This window comes from Alternaria triticimaculans (genome assembly GCF_023758025.1).
Source record: "Alternaria triticimaculans strain BMP 0046 chromosome Unknown scaffold_9, whole genome shotgun sequence".
Lineage (NCBI taxonomy): Eukaryota > Fungi > Ascomycota > Dothideomycetes > Pleosporales > Pleosporaceae > Alternaria > Alternaria triticimaculans.
In genome coordinates this window covers 1,209,847-1,223,830 of record NW_026055966.1, presented here as the reverse complement: position 1 = coordinate 1,223,830, position 13,984 = coordinate 1,209,847, and the positions used below count along the sequence as shown (strand labels likewise).

Sequence of the window (13,984 nt, the reverse complement as noted above, 5' to 3'; positions counted from 1 at the left end):
CGACCGCTACGCCTGTACGGCAGGATTTTGGTGCAGGATCTATATCATTCCGATTTAGAAGGTTTTCCAGATTATGACCACAATCAATCGCCCTACTGTCCGGTTTAGGACTAATGTAAGGAATCGCCCTCTGATCCATCTCAAAACTACCGTGCGCTCTAATCCGGCGATACACGCTTCCAATCTTTGCTTTCATCTTCACCACCCTCTCTGGCTGCTGCAAATGAGTTTCTTAGGCGGTGTTGGTGAGTGGACAACAGAATGAGGAGGGTGTTAGCGCCAGCTATAGCAAGAAAGAAGTAGTACATAAGGGCATTGACGACGACATGGTCATAAAACATCCTCGCTTCGCCAAGCAGAACGTGGTGAAGTATATCAGGCTCCATCATGTGCATCCTAGTACTTGAAATCAAGGAAATGAAGAATTTAAGAGGTCAAGATTCTGGTACACACTAACGTCGCCAGCTGCTTCGATTCAAACGATACGCGCCTTACAAATGCGGTACCTTAAGACTCGCCAATAACAGGTTCACAATACTGAACAGTCCCTCGCCGAGAATCAACCCACTCGCAAGCACAATGATAGGCGTCTCACTGCGACCCTTCCAGCGGCGCCACCACAAACTGAGCAAACCGCCAATCGTACGCGCCAACGTGAAAGAAGGCGTGTTGTACATGCCTACGCGAATGAGTTAGTTTACGAGACCTGAGAAGTAGAAGGGCGATGAACATACCAACAGCAACCGCAATACCACCAGGCACAAAGTCAATCCACCACCCACTTAGACCCCTCTGCTTTCTGCTGTTACCCCACACTCTGACCATCGTACCCACGGCGAAGATGATAGCCGCGCCGCTAGCCCATTCCTTGACCATGGGCGGTAGACCCTTGCCTGTCACTAACCGCGCGGTGAAGACCCATACATATCCCGTCGGCACCTCGAACAAGCCACCAGGGATCGTGTAAACATTAGTATAGAGCTTATACACAACAGCAGATAGTACCGCACCAACCGCAGACCCAATCATCTGACCCCAGAACTGCGCATTCGGCGCCGCGCCAAGGAGATGGCCGCATTTCAGGTCCTGCAACAGATCGCCTGCTTGCAGGGCTGCAGACTCAGAGATGGCGCCTGCGACAAGGTTGATGATGACTGCGTTTTTGGCGCCGGGGCCGGTGGTTGGGGTGACGAGCGCGAAGACGAGTTGGGTGAGCTTTGAGATGCCGGAGACGGGGTTGAGATCTGTTTCGCCGAGGGCGCGGACGCCCATGATGGATAGGACGAGCGCGAGGACGAGGGAGAGTAGGGTAAGGCGGAGGGGGATGAGGTTAGGGAACGATACGTGGACTGCGATGACGCAAAGGACTAGGGATGCGATAAGGCCGATGATGGTGGTGCGGTTCGAGACGAGGTGTTCAGGCGGCGCATCGGGCTCGTTGCCTTCAGCTAGGTGCTGCTTGATTGCCTCCAATGGATTGACGGATGTGCCGTCGCTGAGCTGGGTATACTGTGGCTTGGACGTGATATTCAATGTAAAAATCTCCTTCCAAGTATGTGACTGGAAATTCTCTTTGGCAGTGGGGTAGTAAACTCTGGCAATCGTGACGACTGGGCGTAGAAGGAGCCATCCCAAACTGACGAGGGAGTCTGCTAACATGATGGCGAGAGAGATCCAAACGATCCAGCCTTTTGAGCCGTTGGTCCAGTCCGACACTGGCCCTGGTGCCCACTCTTTGTGCTTTGCGAGAGGCGACAGAATGCCCCAGCCTATGATGGCACCGAGAAGCATGTGTAGTGTCGTAGCAGGACCCATAATGATGCCTTGACCAACGTATGCAGGTGAAGGGTTCAGAGTCCAGAGCCAGTTCTGCGCCAAAGAAAGGCCGAAGACGGGTATGTCGTGGAGCTGCGGGAGAAAATACGATACGACAGTGTATAGCGCGGATCCTCCGAACGAGATCAGCAATAGCCTAATCTTTGATCTCCAGTCTCCGTCTTCTCCGAGCTCTTCATCTGGATCTTTGAGGTTGTCGTTCATGGAAGGCCTGAGGTCATGCTCTTCTCGCTGCGCGCTTGAACCTTGCAACAGGCCCTGTGTCTCTCCGTCGTTGGACCGATCGTCCCCGTCCTGGACTCCTTCACGGGCCATCATCGTCTTTGATTTCTCGTCTCCGTGTAGCACTCTGATCAAAAGAGCAGTCGCAGTACCACTAGGGAACTTCAGCTTCTCTCTGATGATCATCTCTTTCCGCAGAGGCACCGCAAACACTACCCCAAAGAAGCAGATACCAACAGACCACACGATCAGTTTCCACAGACTAATATCCAGCGGTCCATTCTCTTCAGGCGTCAACAGATAGTTCAGCGCAGGAATTACGCCAACAAATCCGCATCCGAGAGGCATGGTGCCGACCGATCCAGCGACTGACTGAACGAGCACATTCTCCACCGGCGTGAACGGCAACTTGAGAGTCCTGGCAACGACCTTGAAGTACGCGAATCCGATCAAAGCAGAAGGCATAGCCATGCCAGAAACCCAGCCCGTCTGCAGCCCAAAGTACATGTTGGAGAAACATATCACAACACCAATCGCCAAGCCCACCAAAACACCCCTCAGCGTAAAGTTTTGCGGCTGATCTGCCTGCTCAGCCAGGTACCTGCGCGCACCCGTCGTACTGCGACCAAGCGCATGACCATCCACCTCTTCACCATGCCCATCTCTTTCGTTTTCCAGCGATGCGGATCCCCGGTCTGGAGCCATCCTCGCGATATCCTGGAGCTGAATCGACTCAGCCAGCGTGAGAACGAGGAAGGCGCATTCGGGAAGGAAAGGAAAGAGGTCAGAAGGTCGCTGATGGGAAAGATAACGGAGTCTTGACAGGGTATGGCGTGCTTGGGCATGTGCACGCGATGATGCAAGGCGATCTGCTAGCGTGGGGCGGATCCACACGTGACAGCCGGCTGTTATTGGCGCGAGTGAAGTGCTTATCTCCGATTTGTCAGATAGCGCCAACATCGACAACGGGCATCGCGAACTGCTAGACAGGGGCGCGTCGCGGGTCCGCAATACGACGTCAAGAACCCTCTGAATTGCCCGCCGATCTAAACACGACATTGGCTTCGCGATGAAGTTCTCCGCCGCTCTCCTGCCTTTACTGGCAGCTCCCTTCGTCGCCAGCGAGCACACATCCAACTGGGCGGTCCTGGTCTCAACATCACGCTTCTGGTTCAACTACCGCCACCTCGCCAATGTCCTCTCGCTATACCGCACCGTCAAGCGTCTCGGGATCCCCGATTCGCAAATCATCCTCATGCTGCCCGACGACATGGCATGCAACCCGCGCAACGCCTTCCCCGGAACCGTCTACAACAACGCCGACCGAGCCCTAGACTTATACGGCGACAACATCGAAGTGGACTACCGGGGCTATGAAGTCACAGTCGAGAACTTCATCAGGTTGATGACAGACAGAGTGGGCGAGGACATGCCACGGAGCAAGAGGTTAATGACGGACGAGCGGAGTAACATCCTCGTGTACATGACCGGGCATGGCGGAAACGAATTCCTCAAGTTCCAAGACGCAGAGGAAATCAGCGCTTTCGACCTCGCAGATGCGTTTGGCCAGATGTGGGAGAAGAAACGGTACGTCCACCCCTCCATCTCTCCACCCCTTCCACCCAAGACCCATCCACTAACACCACCACCACGCCCAGCTACCACGAAATCCTCTTCATGATAGACACCTGCCAAGCCAACACCATGTACTCCAAATTCTACACCCCCAACATCCTCGCCACCGGCTCCTCGGAAATCGACCAATCCTCCTACTCCCACCACGCCGACAACGACGTCGGCGTCGCCGTCATCGACCGCTACACATACTACAACCTCGAGTTTTTGGAAAACCAGGTCAAAGACCCGACTTCCAAACTTACCATGGGCGATTTATTTGATTCTTATGACGAGGAGAAGATACATAGTCATCCGGGGATACGGTATGATCTTTTTGCAGGGGGGGAGAGGGCGGCGAGGGAGAGGAGGGTTATGGACTTTTTTGGGAATGTGCAGAATGTGGAGGTTGAGGGGCGGAATGAGACGGGGTGGGTACGTGAAGCGGGGGGCGCGATTAAGCTGGCGAAGTCGCATGATCAGAGTGTGGGGAATGTGAGTACGGAGGAGGTACCGCACAAAGCGCGTACGGAGGGGGCTTGGAAGGTGGATGAAGAGCAAGGGTGGACGAAGCAGGCGTACGGAGCTGCGGCTTTGGTGGGCTGTGCGAGTGTTTGGCTTGTGGGGAGTTGGATCGAGTCTATGTAATGTCGCAGAGACTTGTGGTCTTTCATGTTTTTTGACGTTAATGATACCCAACATCACAAAAGCCATAAGTTCCGGACTATGCTACTGGACGCCAATGTTTATTCTGAATGGAATTGTTAGGTTTGAGCTGATGTTTATGTTGGCATGAACTTGAGTGGATAATTCCAAATTGCGTGGCAAGGATAAGCCTGGAAGATGCGTCCTCAAGATCATTTCACGACATCACATCACATCCTGTAAGAAACCGTGATGAAGTGTTCGATTGCTACTTTTCCACTATGCGTAGAACCCGCGAAAAGGAAACTCCATAAGGTATCGTATGCCGTTCTCCGTGATCCATGCTATGCACCGAAACTCCTCTAAAGAACATGAAACCAATCTCAATTCATTGCGATCACATAGCATCGTGTATCGCGCCGTGTCGCGTGAACTCCACATGTATTGCCCGACAATCAAACCCCATTGAAAGCAATAAGCCCAAACCCCTGCAGTCTGCATTGGCAACATAAACGAACATTGGCGGGTCCTTGACGCAATGCACACTTCTGGGTTATTCTCATCCGTTATCCGCTGTAAGTCGGTGTTCAATTTTGCCCAGTATGGGGTGGTCAACGGAGAGATGCGCTCAGCCCCATCTCCTAGTACATGGCAGACGCGTTCTCCGCACCACCATAAGCCGTCTCCTTGAAGCCAGCGGGAACAGTCCATCCATGTACTTGGCAGGCACGTATGTACGCGTCAACCGCTTCCATGACACCGTAGTCTCCAGGAGGGCCTTGTTGTAGACGAGCAGGCTTGGGGTCCAAACTGGAGATAGCCATGCGTACTTGGAGGAGAATAGACTCGATGGAAGAAACAGCGCTCCAGCCATCGTTGGTGAGAAGCTCCATGCACATAGCACCACCACCGGTGACGTGACCTCCTCCACCCATGGTGAAGGGTAGGAAGCGAGGTCGGATGACACGGACGAATGGTGGACTCATGGGATAGTCCTTGCCAAATCGTAGCTCCAGTACGACGCTCTTGACTTTCTTTGACTTCATGTCTTTTGCAAGTGGCAGAGTGGGGTCGAAGGAGTGCAATTCCACGATCCACTGGTAGATATTCTCAGTCTTCTCCTCGTCAATGTGCCAACCCAGCTCATGCATGGGTTCCTTGTTCTGGATCTTGACAAGGTCCTTGAAGTCCCTCATCAGACGCCTCGTAGCGGAGGTTGTCGCCCATGCAGGCTCCTGGAGTTTGGGGAGCTTATCGTAGTCAAGCTTTCCAGGCTCGTAATCGGTCAGAGGTTCATTGGATGATGACTTGCCAAAGATCTTGGACGAAAACGACGCGATCGAGGCCGCGACCTTTGATTTGCCCTTGTCGCTGATTGAGTTTGGCGTGGGAAGAGGATCAGTCTCTTGGAAAGACTTGTGCTCATCTTCACCGTCAAGGATGATGCGGTCTTCTTCAAGGGTTGCGACACTGGCGGCGTCGTCATCATCGTCAATCTCGATGGGATCGTACTGTGTCTTCCCAGAAGCCTTCTGCCGCTTGTGACCCTGTGTGTCTGTCAGCAAGTGCGCAGTAGCATTTGGGGCACAACTCACTCCAGTAGACTTCGCCTTGGGACGCCGAGAAGCAGCGATAGCGTGGATCGGAATAACGAGGTCGCCTGTCACACCGCGAGGCGTGCGGATCGGATCCTGATCAACGCAAAGAAGTGGCTTGCTACCCGGATCTATGGCTGTTACGTTATCCGCGCGTGTCTTTATAAAGAGGTAGCGGGTCTGGATCCAATCAAGCTGAGCAACGACCAGATGCGGAGTCTGGCTCACAAATTCCTGCGGAGCGTTGACAATCTCGTTTAGAGCCAGGGTCTGTTGAACCTTCAGCTCGCTCATTGACCAAGCCGCGCCGTAGGACATCGAAGAATAGCCCAAGCTAGTATTGACATCAGGAGCGTGGTAAACGCCATTTCCGAAAGCGCGTCCGTGAGCGGTCTCCTTGAAGTGAAGACCCTCTCGGATGATGGTGTGCCAGTTGTGGATAGGGCTGCCATGCCACGCGAACAAAGTTGGGAATTTGAGGCTGAGGCGGTTAGTAGTGTCTCGTACTGCCTGGATGAACATTCGCTCTTTATCAGGAGCACCCATTGCGAACCGAAACTGCGCCCAGCCCGCCATGCCATACAGACGCTCCTCCGATTTGCGGCCGTTAGAAGCATCCTCTTCGTTATCGACCTGCAGGATGCAAGCTCGATTCGAAGCGATGACCCAACGCAGTATTCCAAGGACGGCAGGGGAAAGACGGTCAACCCAAGCGCTTAGAGAAGACTGTGATTTCCGCAAAAGGTACTTCCTCATTTCTTGGACAGGCGGTAGGAGATCGAGAAGTGATGCAATGACTCGCGGCTTCTCCACGTCGGCCAAGTCGTCGAAGTTGGTGTTGTAGATGTAGAAGCTTGCGGACTTGAACTCGTTCTCTGGGATTGGCCGTGGGGCTGACACCTTCGGTTTTGATGGAGTTGGCTGTGCCATGCCGTATGCATCCGTCGGTCCCTCGATGGACGGGATGACTGGATTTGAAACCTTGACTGATGGATACAGAGATGCATCTACCACGCGGCAATGCAGAGCTTTGGTCGGCTCATCATCTGTCCGCATAACGAGCCATTGGCCTTTTGATATAGGACAAGCTTCCCTCGCGTTCTCAAACAGCATTTCGAGGTTGGCCGCGTTGTATCGCACACTCAATGCAGCTACTGGAGGTGTACTGTCGGCTTGCGGAGGCTGTTGTGCGGGGTCTTGTGTGGCATAATGATAGCGGGTACTGATAGGTATGTAATCCTTCTCATTCGTTATCGGAGGTGGAACTGCCAAACTGAGACCGGTTGGAAAGTCCCTCAGTCTACTGGCGCGCGCACTAGCGTAGCAGAAGCTGATTAGGAGGTCAACGACTTTAGGTTGTGAGACGATCTCATGCTCGATACTCGGACCGAAGCCTAGTGACATGTACTGGTACAAACACAGCGGATTGTCACAGACATAGGGCTTGATAGCTTGCAGGTCGTCGGGCATTCTACTGAAACAGATCAGACAGAATTCGGTACATCGAACAAAGTGCCGTAGCACGAACTGCATTCCCACAAGAGGAAGAGAGTGTTCTTGACCATCTGAAGATGTAATGTGATCATCGGTCACAATCTTCGGCCATGTATTGCCGGCACGCTCGTCGTCGTAGTACTTGTCGTGCGAGGCATCGTGATCCGAGTGTGACGCATGAAGCACTTGATCGTTGTAGAATGATTCAGCGCCGTGCCATGGCATACCCCCGTAGCGGTACTTTAGAAGCATGTGAAAGCGCTGTTCCAACAGCTCGTTCAAAGGCCTTGAGATGAACGAATTCCGGAACCCCTTAGGTAAATCTGAAGAGACGTTTTGAGAATCGCCTTGTTGTGACGCTTCCCGTCGCTTCTCGTCCTCTTTGCTCAAGATCGTGAAGGCAGATATAGCTTCTTGCATGGTTGGCTTGTATGTCGTACAGACACCGATGCGGATACCGAAGTTCCGTCGAGCTTGGTGGGCATCGTAGGACCTCAGATCGTCCATGTTCTTGTAGCCTGACGGGTAATGAAAGATCGCGACAAGATATTCCGATGGCTCGACCTGCCATGCTTGCATAGCCTCTTCTGAGATACCGAGTTTCGAAATGCGGATGGACAGGGAGACATAGCATCCTAGACCATCCATCAAGCCTCCGAGATGTCCAACTTTGAACCCCTCGCTCTTGGAAATCAAGAGGTCATTTCGGACACGCTGTCGGAAAGCAGATGTAGCTTCTGTGTAACCTCCACCCGACATAGCACCACCGTCGGTGGCAAGTCGCGGCTTCGGCATCATGTCGTCGTCACCGGGAAAGTACTCGTCTTCTTCGTCCTCTTCATCGTCAAAGTCTTCAAACTCTTGAGAGTCGAGCATCTGCTGGTCTCCGTCCCGGTCGGTGGACTCTAGTCGGGTAGAGACGAGCTCTAGAATCTGGGAAACGGTCTTTGCGTATGTAGCGTCAGCGATGCTGTCAAGCGCAGTAGCGACGCCAGCAGAAAGGTTATCGGCGCCGAAGATCATACAGGTATGGCCAGTAGGGTAATCGGATACTTCTGCGCTGTCTGTTAGCTATGTTTCGTCAAGGTAATGCAGACAGGCTGGGAGCTCCGGGCGGTAGACGCCTCGCCACCAGGACGACTAGAATTCGTGGCGCATGTTGCAGCGTACACGATGCTAAATCTTGAGATGTGGATACCTCCTAAGCCAACGTATGCTTCTACCTCAAGGCAATTTTGCAAAATGCGACACGAATTGTAGCCACCCCTAGTGTCGCGAGCTATGCATATACCGGAAGTAGCTTACCTGGAACAAGCGCTGAGATCTCAAGCTGCTGGCCGTCTGCGAGGCACATGAAGGTGAACTCGCCATCATCACCGCCAGGTCGCACATTTGAGATGCCCGCAATCGAAAGTCCTTCTGCTGCCTTTTGCAGGTCGGCTTGGAATTGCCGCCGCGGCATTTTGGCGCGCGTGTTGGAGAAGGGTTGCTGGTGTCGCGAAGTGTTTGCGTGTTGTAATGTTGCTGTTTGCACGCGTAAAGCTGGCGCGGATTGCGATCGGTGGTTGAGCGAGTGGGCTGCGGCGTAGTGCAAATCCGGTGGAGAGGCCGACTTTAATCTTTTGAGTGCTCCAGGGCTGGAGATCGTGAATTAGGCGGAAACTGCCTAGATGAGGGTCCACGGATGACGTTGAGCTGCCGTATTCGGCGTGAGGTAGCAAACGCTGGACGGCTTAACCTTGGGAACTAGGTAATCGCGCCCACGAACAGCTAACGACGGACGACGAGGAGAAAGAGACGAAACAGAAGAGCGAGAGGAAGTACAGCGACTGGCGACCCTACCTCACAGGCTCTTGGCAGACTAGAATCCGTGAAACGCACCTGGGCAGTCAGTCCATGGTGGTGGTGGAGGACGGGCCCTGTTGCCTGGGAAGAGTGGGTAGGGACGGAGTAGTGTGGCTCAGTCCAAGCTCCAGCCCGCATCTTGCAGGCGGGCAACTGCAGGGATGATAGCTATGCCATCCATTTCAGCAATTACCACTGATATCATACATCTGATCTCAAACAAAGAGAAAGTGAATAGCAAACACAAAGACGTACGCGGCGCACCCAGGACGTGGAAGATGCCGGCCCCTCCCCCACAATTACCTAGTTTCCCTCTCCCGCATCTAAAGGTCCCGAGCGTTCGGCTTAACTGATTCAGGAACGGCCGCCGCCGCCGCCGCTCCAGTCTTCCTCAGCCCTGCTCTCGCCCTCCAAATGGCTGTGTCGGAACAAAAGACGACGCCAAAGTCTGCCCACGTCTCCGACCCTGCGCTTGCCCCGTTTCTGGCGTCGCGCTTCGATGCCGCCGAATACCTCAACGCCACGCTCCCCTCGCTCTCGCTAGCTGCCAGGCCGAAATCGAGCAATGCCGCCTCGTTAGCCGACCTCTCCTCTCAGACCCAAGACCTCCTCTCACAGCTCAATGCGCATACGACGCGATTATCGGCGATATTGACACAGTTGACGGATGACATACTGCGGAGTGGCGGGCGCTTGGCGTACGAGGTCGAGGTGCTGCGGGGAGAGGCCATTGGGCTTACGGAGACCTTGACAGACGGGCTAAAGAGCGATGTCCAGAAGTTCCTACCAGGCGGCGTATCGATAAAGACGGAGTCATCCGATGACGATGCTAAGAGCGCTGCTGCGACACAGGTAGATGCGCCAGATGAGCAACCGTCACAGCCAGCACTGGAGGTGCCCGATGAAACCACCCCAGAGTACATTTCCGATCTCCGCACACTTACTACAGTCCGCTCTCGCCTCGAGACCGTCATCAAAGTCTTTGGGGAAGCCATGCACTGGTCGATACCACCTTCTGAGGTCTCCCTAGGAGCCTCCCTTATCAGCGTCTCCGCCCCCGAACCCGGCACAGACAGCGCCTCACGCGAACAAAAAGGCAAAGAGTTCGCTGCTTCCCTGCGCACCGAGATCGCCGACCTCATCACCGGCGACCCGGACGGTGGAATGGAGAAGGCAGAGGTGCGCATACAAGCTCTGAGAGACCTAGCGCAGGTCTGGAAAGGCACAGCAGAAGAGAAGGCGAGGACCAAGTTCGTGGAGGGTCTTGTCAAGCTGGCAGAAGATAAGCAAAGAGAGCTCGATAGGGAGAAGGAGAGGAACAAGGAGCGTGGTCAGCAGAAGCACGCTCGTAGTGGGAGTGTGCCGAAGCCGCAGCAGCAGCCACAACAGCAAAGAGGCGGGTTTTTGGAGAACCTACAGAGGAGATTTGTGGAATGAAGATCATGCACCCGTCCACTGCATATCATTTCCTGAATCTCATCGTCACGTGAAAGCGCGTCAAGTCGCGATAGAAAGCATTTTCTCTCAGATTCAGTGTAACCTGCCATTGGCTGCGCGTGTGTGTTCACCGTGCAAAGACATATCCGCAGTACCATCCCAAAGCACCGCCAACATCTCTACTCAGCACTCCTGCTGCATCCTCTCCTCCGTTCTTTGAATCACCCTTTCAGCAATCTTGTCAGTCACCGTTTCGGCGATCCTCTCGACCATTCTTTCAATGACACGTTTGACTACCCACTCAACTGTCTTTTCAATCACTTTCTCGAATAGCCTCTCTATCGACCTTTCGATTATCCGATCGACAATGTCTGGGCTATCCGACCCACCGGGACGTATGAGACCCATGGCTCTGGTCTCTGGTCGATTTCACTGAGGGGAAGGGAGATGTATATATGCGGTTGCTAGATGTTACAATGTTGTGAGATAGCGTTGTGCCTGTACCGCGCGTTTGCATGTCAGAGAGATGAGAGCCAGTCCTGGTCATAGCAGTCAGCCGAGCTTGCAACACATCTATGATCTTTCTGATTACGTTGTGGCATCTTCCCTCGATTCGACTGCACACTACGCTTCTATTTCTCATCTACCTAGGTACGGCAGCCGATCGTTTTTCCCTCGGCTCGAGCCTTCCCATCGCGCCTACTAACTTCTGCATCCCTCTTACTTACTCCCTATGAACACCCTTTCTACATTAGCAAGAACACCTTGCTAGAGGAAAGTTTGTTTACATACTTCTGCAAAAGCTTTTATCCTGTCACGTCCACATACGACCCAACCACCTCAAGTCTCCCCGGACGAAATTCAGACACCCAGTCGTCACTCAATCTTCACGCGCCTTTGTGCATCTTTGTCTTACTCCTCTCATCACATTGTTGTCATCTTCGTCGTCGCCGCACTCTCGTATGGCCTCAGTGTCTTACCTTATTCATACGCAGAAATTCTTCGCAGGCGGACCTTCGCTACACAGTGAATTGCCAGCCCCATGCAGCAAGAGACCTCTTTCTCTCATACACTTGTCTTACCACCCTGGTACTGCGGTGACGCGACGCAGACGAGCGACTCACAACTTCCGAATTCCATATGTACCCATCCAATCAGATCCTCTCGAAAAAAGAGAAGTACCGTCAACACAAGAGCTTGTCTTACCACCCCAGTCCTCGGTCGTGCCCTCGAAAACGACCTCAACACCAATCGCCCTGTCACTCGTATGAGCCGGAACGGAAGTTGAGCTGGCGAGCAAGAGCTCTTCTGATACACGTATACGGCCGACATCGACCTGTTGCGCTTCAAAGAGGCTTGGAAGGTTGTCATTGCCAGCGACATCAAAGCTATTGCAATCATACCGTATACCAAATCACAATATCTCAAAGACCAAGCCTAACCTAGGACCAGACCGCAGTCTGAGTCAAAGGCGCACTCTATTCTTTCTGTCATTGCCAGCGAGACCACTTTGCGCGGAGCGTGGCGTGTCGCCGCACTCGTCAGACTCGTCGCGCTACTCGTCACAACAACCGCAGAAGCAACTATCATCGATATCGTGCTCCTGTAAGTTGGTACCATCAAGCCCCTGTATGCAGCTGGCTGATATACGACGAAGAAGATTCCTACCATCTTTCCGCATTCTTTCGACTATCCTTTCGCCTATCCTTCTAGCCAGCTTTAACTTATCCTTCCGGTCCTCCTCTCAGCTATCTTCTTGAACAGCGCCATGCTCCATCTTTTTCCCGCTACCGCCACCGCCACCGCCGTCATCTACTTCCACACCTGCGCCTAACGAGGCCGAAGATACCCAAGATGAGACTTCGTATGTTGGTTAAGCGGAACACAAGCCTATGTTCCTTAACCGCGTGATAATCAGCTTAAATAGGTACTACCCTCCTCTTGTGCAACTACTGCAACCTTAAGCTCTCCTTTCTTCTCTTCCTCCTCCTCCTCCTCCTTCTTCTTCTCCTTCTTCTTCTCCTTCTTCTCCTTCTTCTTCTCTGTCGTCGCAGCAGCGGGAGCAAAGGAGCTAGTTTACCTCTTCGCAGCAAATATCTAACTATTATACTATGTAGTACCTAAATTATCTTAGTTCTTTAAATGTTGCTACTAAGACTAAGTAGACTTGCATGTGCAACACTAACACAATAATACCTAACTTAGGTTATAGTCTTCTTAACAATTAAGTATAGAAATCTAAAATAATATACAAGCTCTCTTAAACACTCTAGCTGTTTACTATACAAAATAGCTAATATAAACACGCAGCTATAATAGCTTCTTAGAGGTTTTTCCTAATATTTCTCTAATATTCTTTTAGCATTCTTTTAGCATTCTTCTATTATTTTTTTAGCATTTATTTACTATTCTTCTACTATTCTTCTACTATTATTTTTAGGCACTTATATTACTTATAATATTCTTCTTATTTTAGATACTACTAGTTGTTTTAATAAAGTTATAGACTTAGATTACGTATAAGTAATACTATAGATATAATCTAAGTCTTAGAGGTTATATATTAATAACACTATAATAGAGAATAGTAAGCTATCTAAGGTAGTATAACTAGCACCTAAATGCGGTAAGAAACGTATAGTATATTATACTTATAATTTCTCTTATTTATAAAAGTTTCTTTTTATTAAAGTTATTAATATTATAGAAGTTATAAGTAGCTTATTTTACTTTACATTATTATAGTACTATAAAGTAAAGTAAATAGTAACTATAGAATAGAATTACTATATATAGATGTAAGTTAAAAAAAAAGAAATATAAAAAGTAACTATAGTAGGTGCTGCTTCTTAAAGAAACGTACAAGCGATGCGATAGAGAGCAGCGAGCTATTAGATATGTTACAGCCGGCACCTAAAGCGTTGGAAGAAGCGCACTTTCTCTTAGAGATTAGATTGGATTGGATTGGATTGTTTAGTCTTGTATTTTCCTGTTTTGTACTGTACGAGATGATGATGAAGACAATGGATTTTCACATGACTGATCTGCGTTTCATGAACGTGCAGGCAACATGATGTGCTAAGGTAGCAGTGAGTGTTACGCTTATTGATCATGGCAAAGTGCTTTGGCAGGTGACCTAATCTGTCGCGCAAAGTGGATATCAGACGAATCACCTTGACAGGATAAACACACCTCTGATTGTACGGACATGACACAGCCACGGAGCACAACGAGCATGATAGCTAAGTTATCTCGCATGGTTACAGAAGCAATCAACTATCGTAACCTCATACAAA

The 13,984-nt window shown here is 51.4% G+C and overlaps 4 protein-coding genes across 4 annotated transcripts; 2 read left to right on the top strand and 2 right to left on the bottom strand.

The window, feature by feature from the left end:
• Positions 1–491: 491 nt before the first annotated feature.
• On the bottom strand, positions 492–2,763 carry J4E78_006830 (uncharacterized protein; the record flags this gene model as incomplete). Its single annotated transcript, XM_049367440.1, has 2 exons — positions 492–679; positions 735–2,763. 2 exons carry the CDS (start codon positions 2,761–2,763, stop codon positions 492–494), a joined length of 2,217 nt encoding a protein of 738 aa, XP_049221187.1.
• A 364-nt stretch (positions 2,764–3,127) lies between these two features.
• Positions 3,128–4,320, top strand: GPI8 (glycosylphosphatidylinositol anchor biosynthesis; the record flags this gene model as incomplete). The annotated part of the gene is made up of 2 exons (XM_049367439.1): positions 3,128–3,645; positions 3,717–4,320. The coding sequence occupies 2 exons, from the start codon at positions 3,128–3,130 to the stop codon at positions 4,318–4,320; spliced, it is 1,122 nt and encodes a 373-aa protein (XP_049221186.1).
• Positions 4,321–4,958: 638 nt separating this feature from the next.
• Positions 4,959–8,777, bottom strand: J4E78_006828 (uncharacterized protein; the record flags this gene model as incomplete). Its single annotated transcript, XM_049367438.1, has 4 exons — positions 4,959–5,864; positions 5,913–8,470; positions 8,712–8,747; positions 8,771–8,777. 4 exons carry the CDS (start codon positions 8,775–8,777, stop codon positions 4,959–4,961), a joined length of 3,507 nt encoding a protein of 1,168 aa, XP_049221185.1.
• An 888-nt stretch (positions 8,778–9,665) lies between these two features.
• On the top strand, positions 9,666–10,688 carry J4E78_006827 (uncharacterized protein; the record flags this gene model as incomplete). The annotated part of the gene is made up of 1 exon (XM_049367437.1): positions 9,666–10,688. The coding sequence occupies one exon, from the start codon at positions 9,666–9,668 to the stop codon at positions 10,686–10,688; it is 1,023 nt and encodes a 340-aa protein (XP_049221184.1).
• Positions 10,689–13,984: the final 3,296 nt, after the last annotated feature.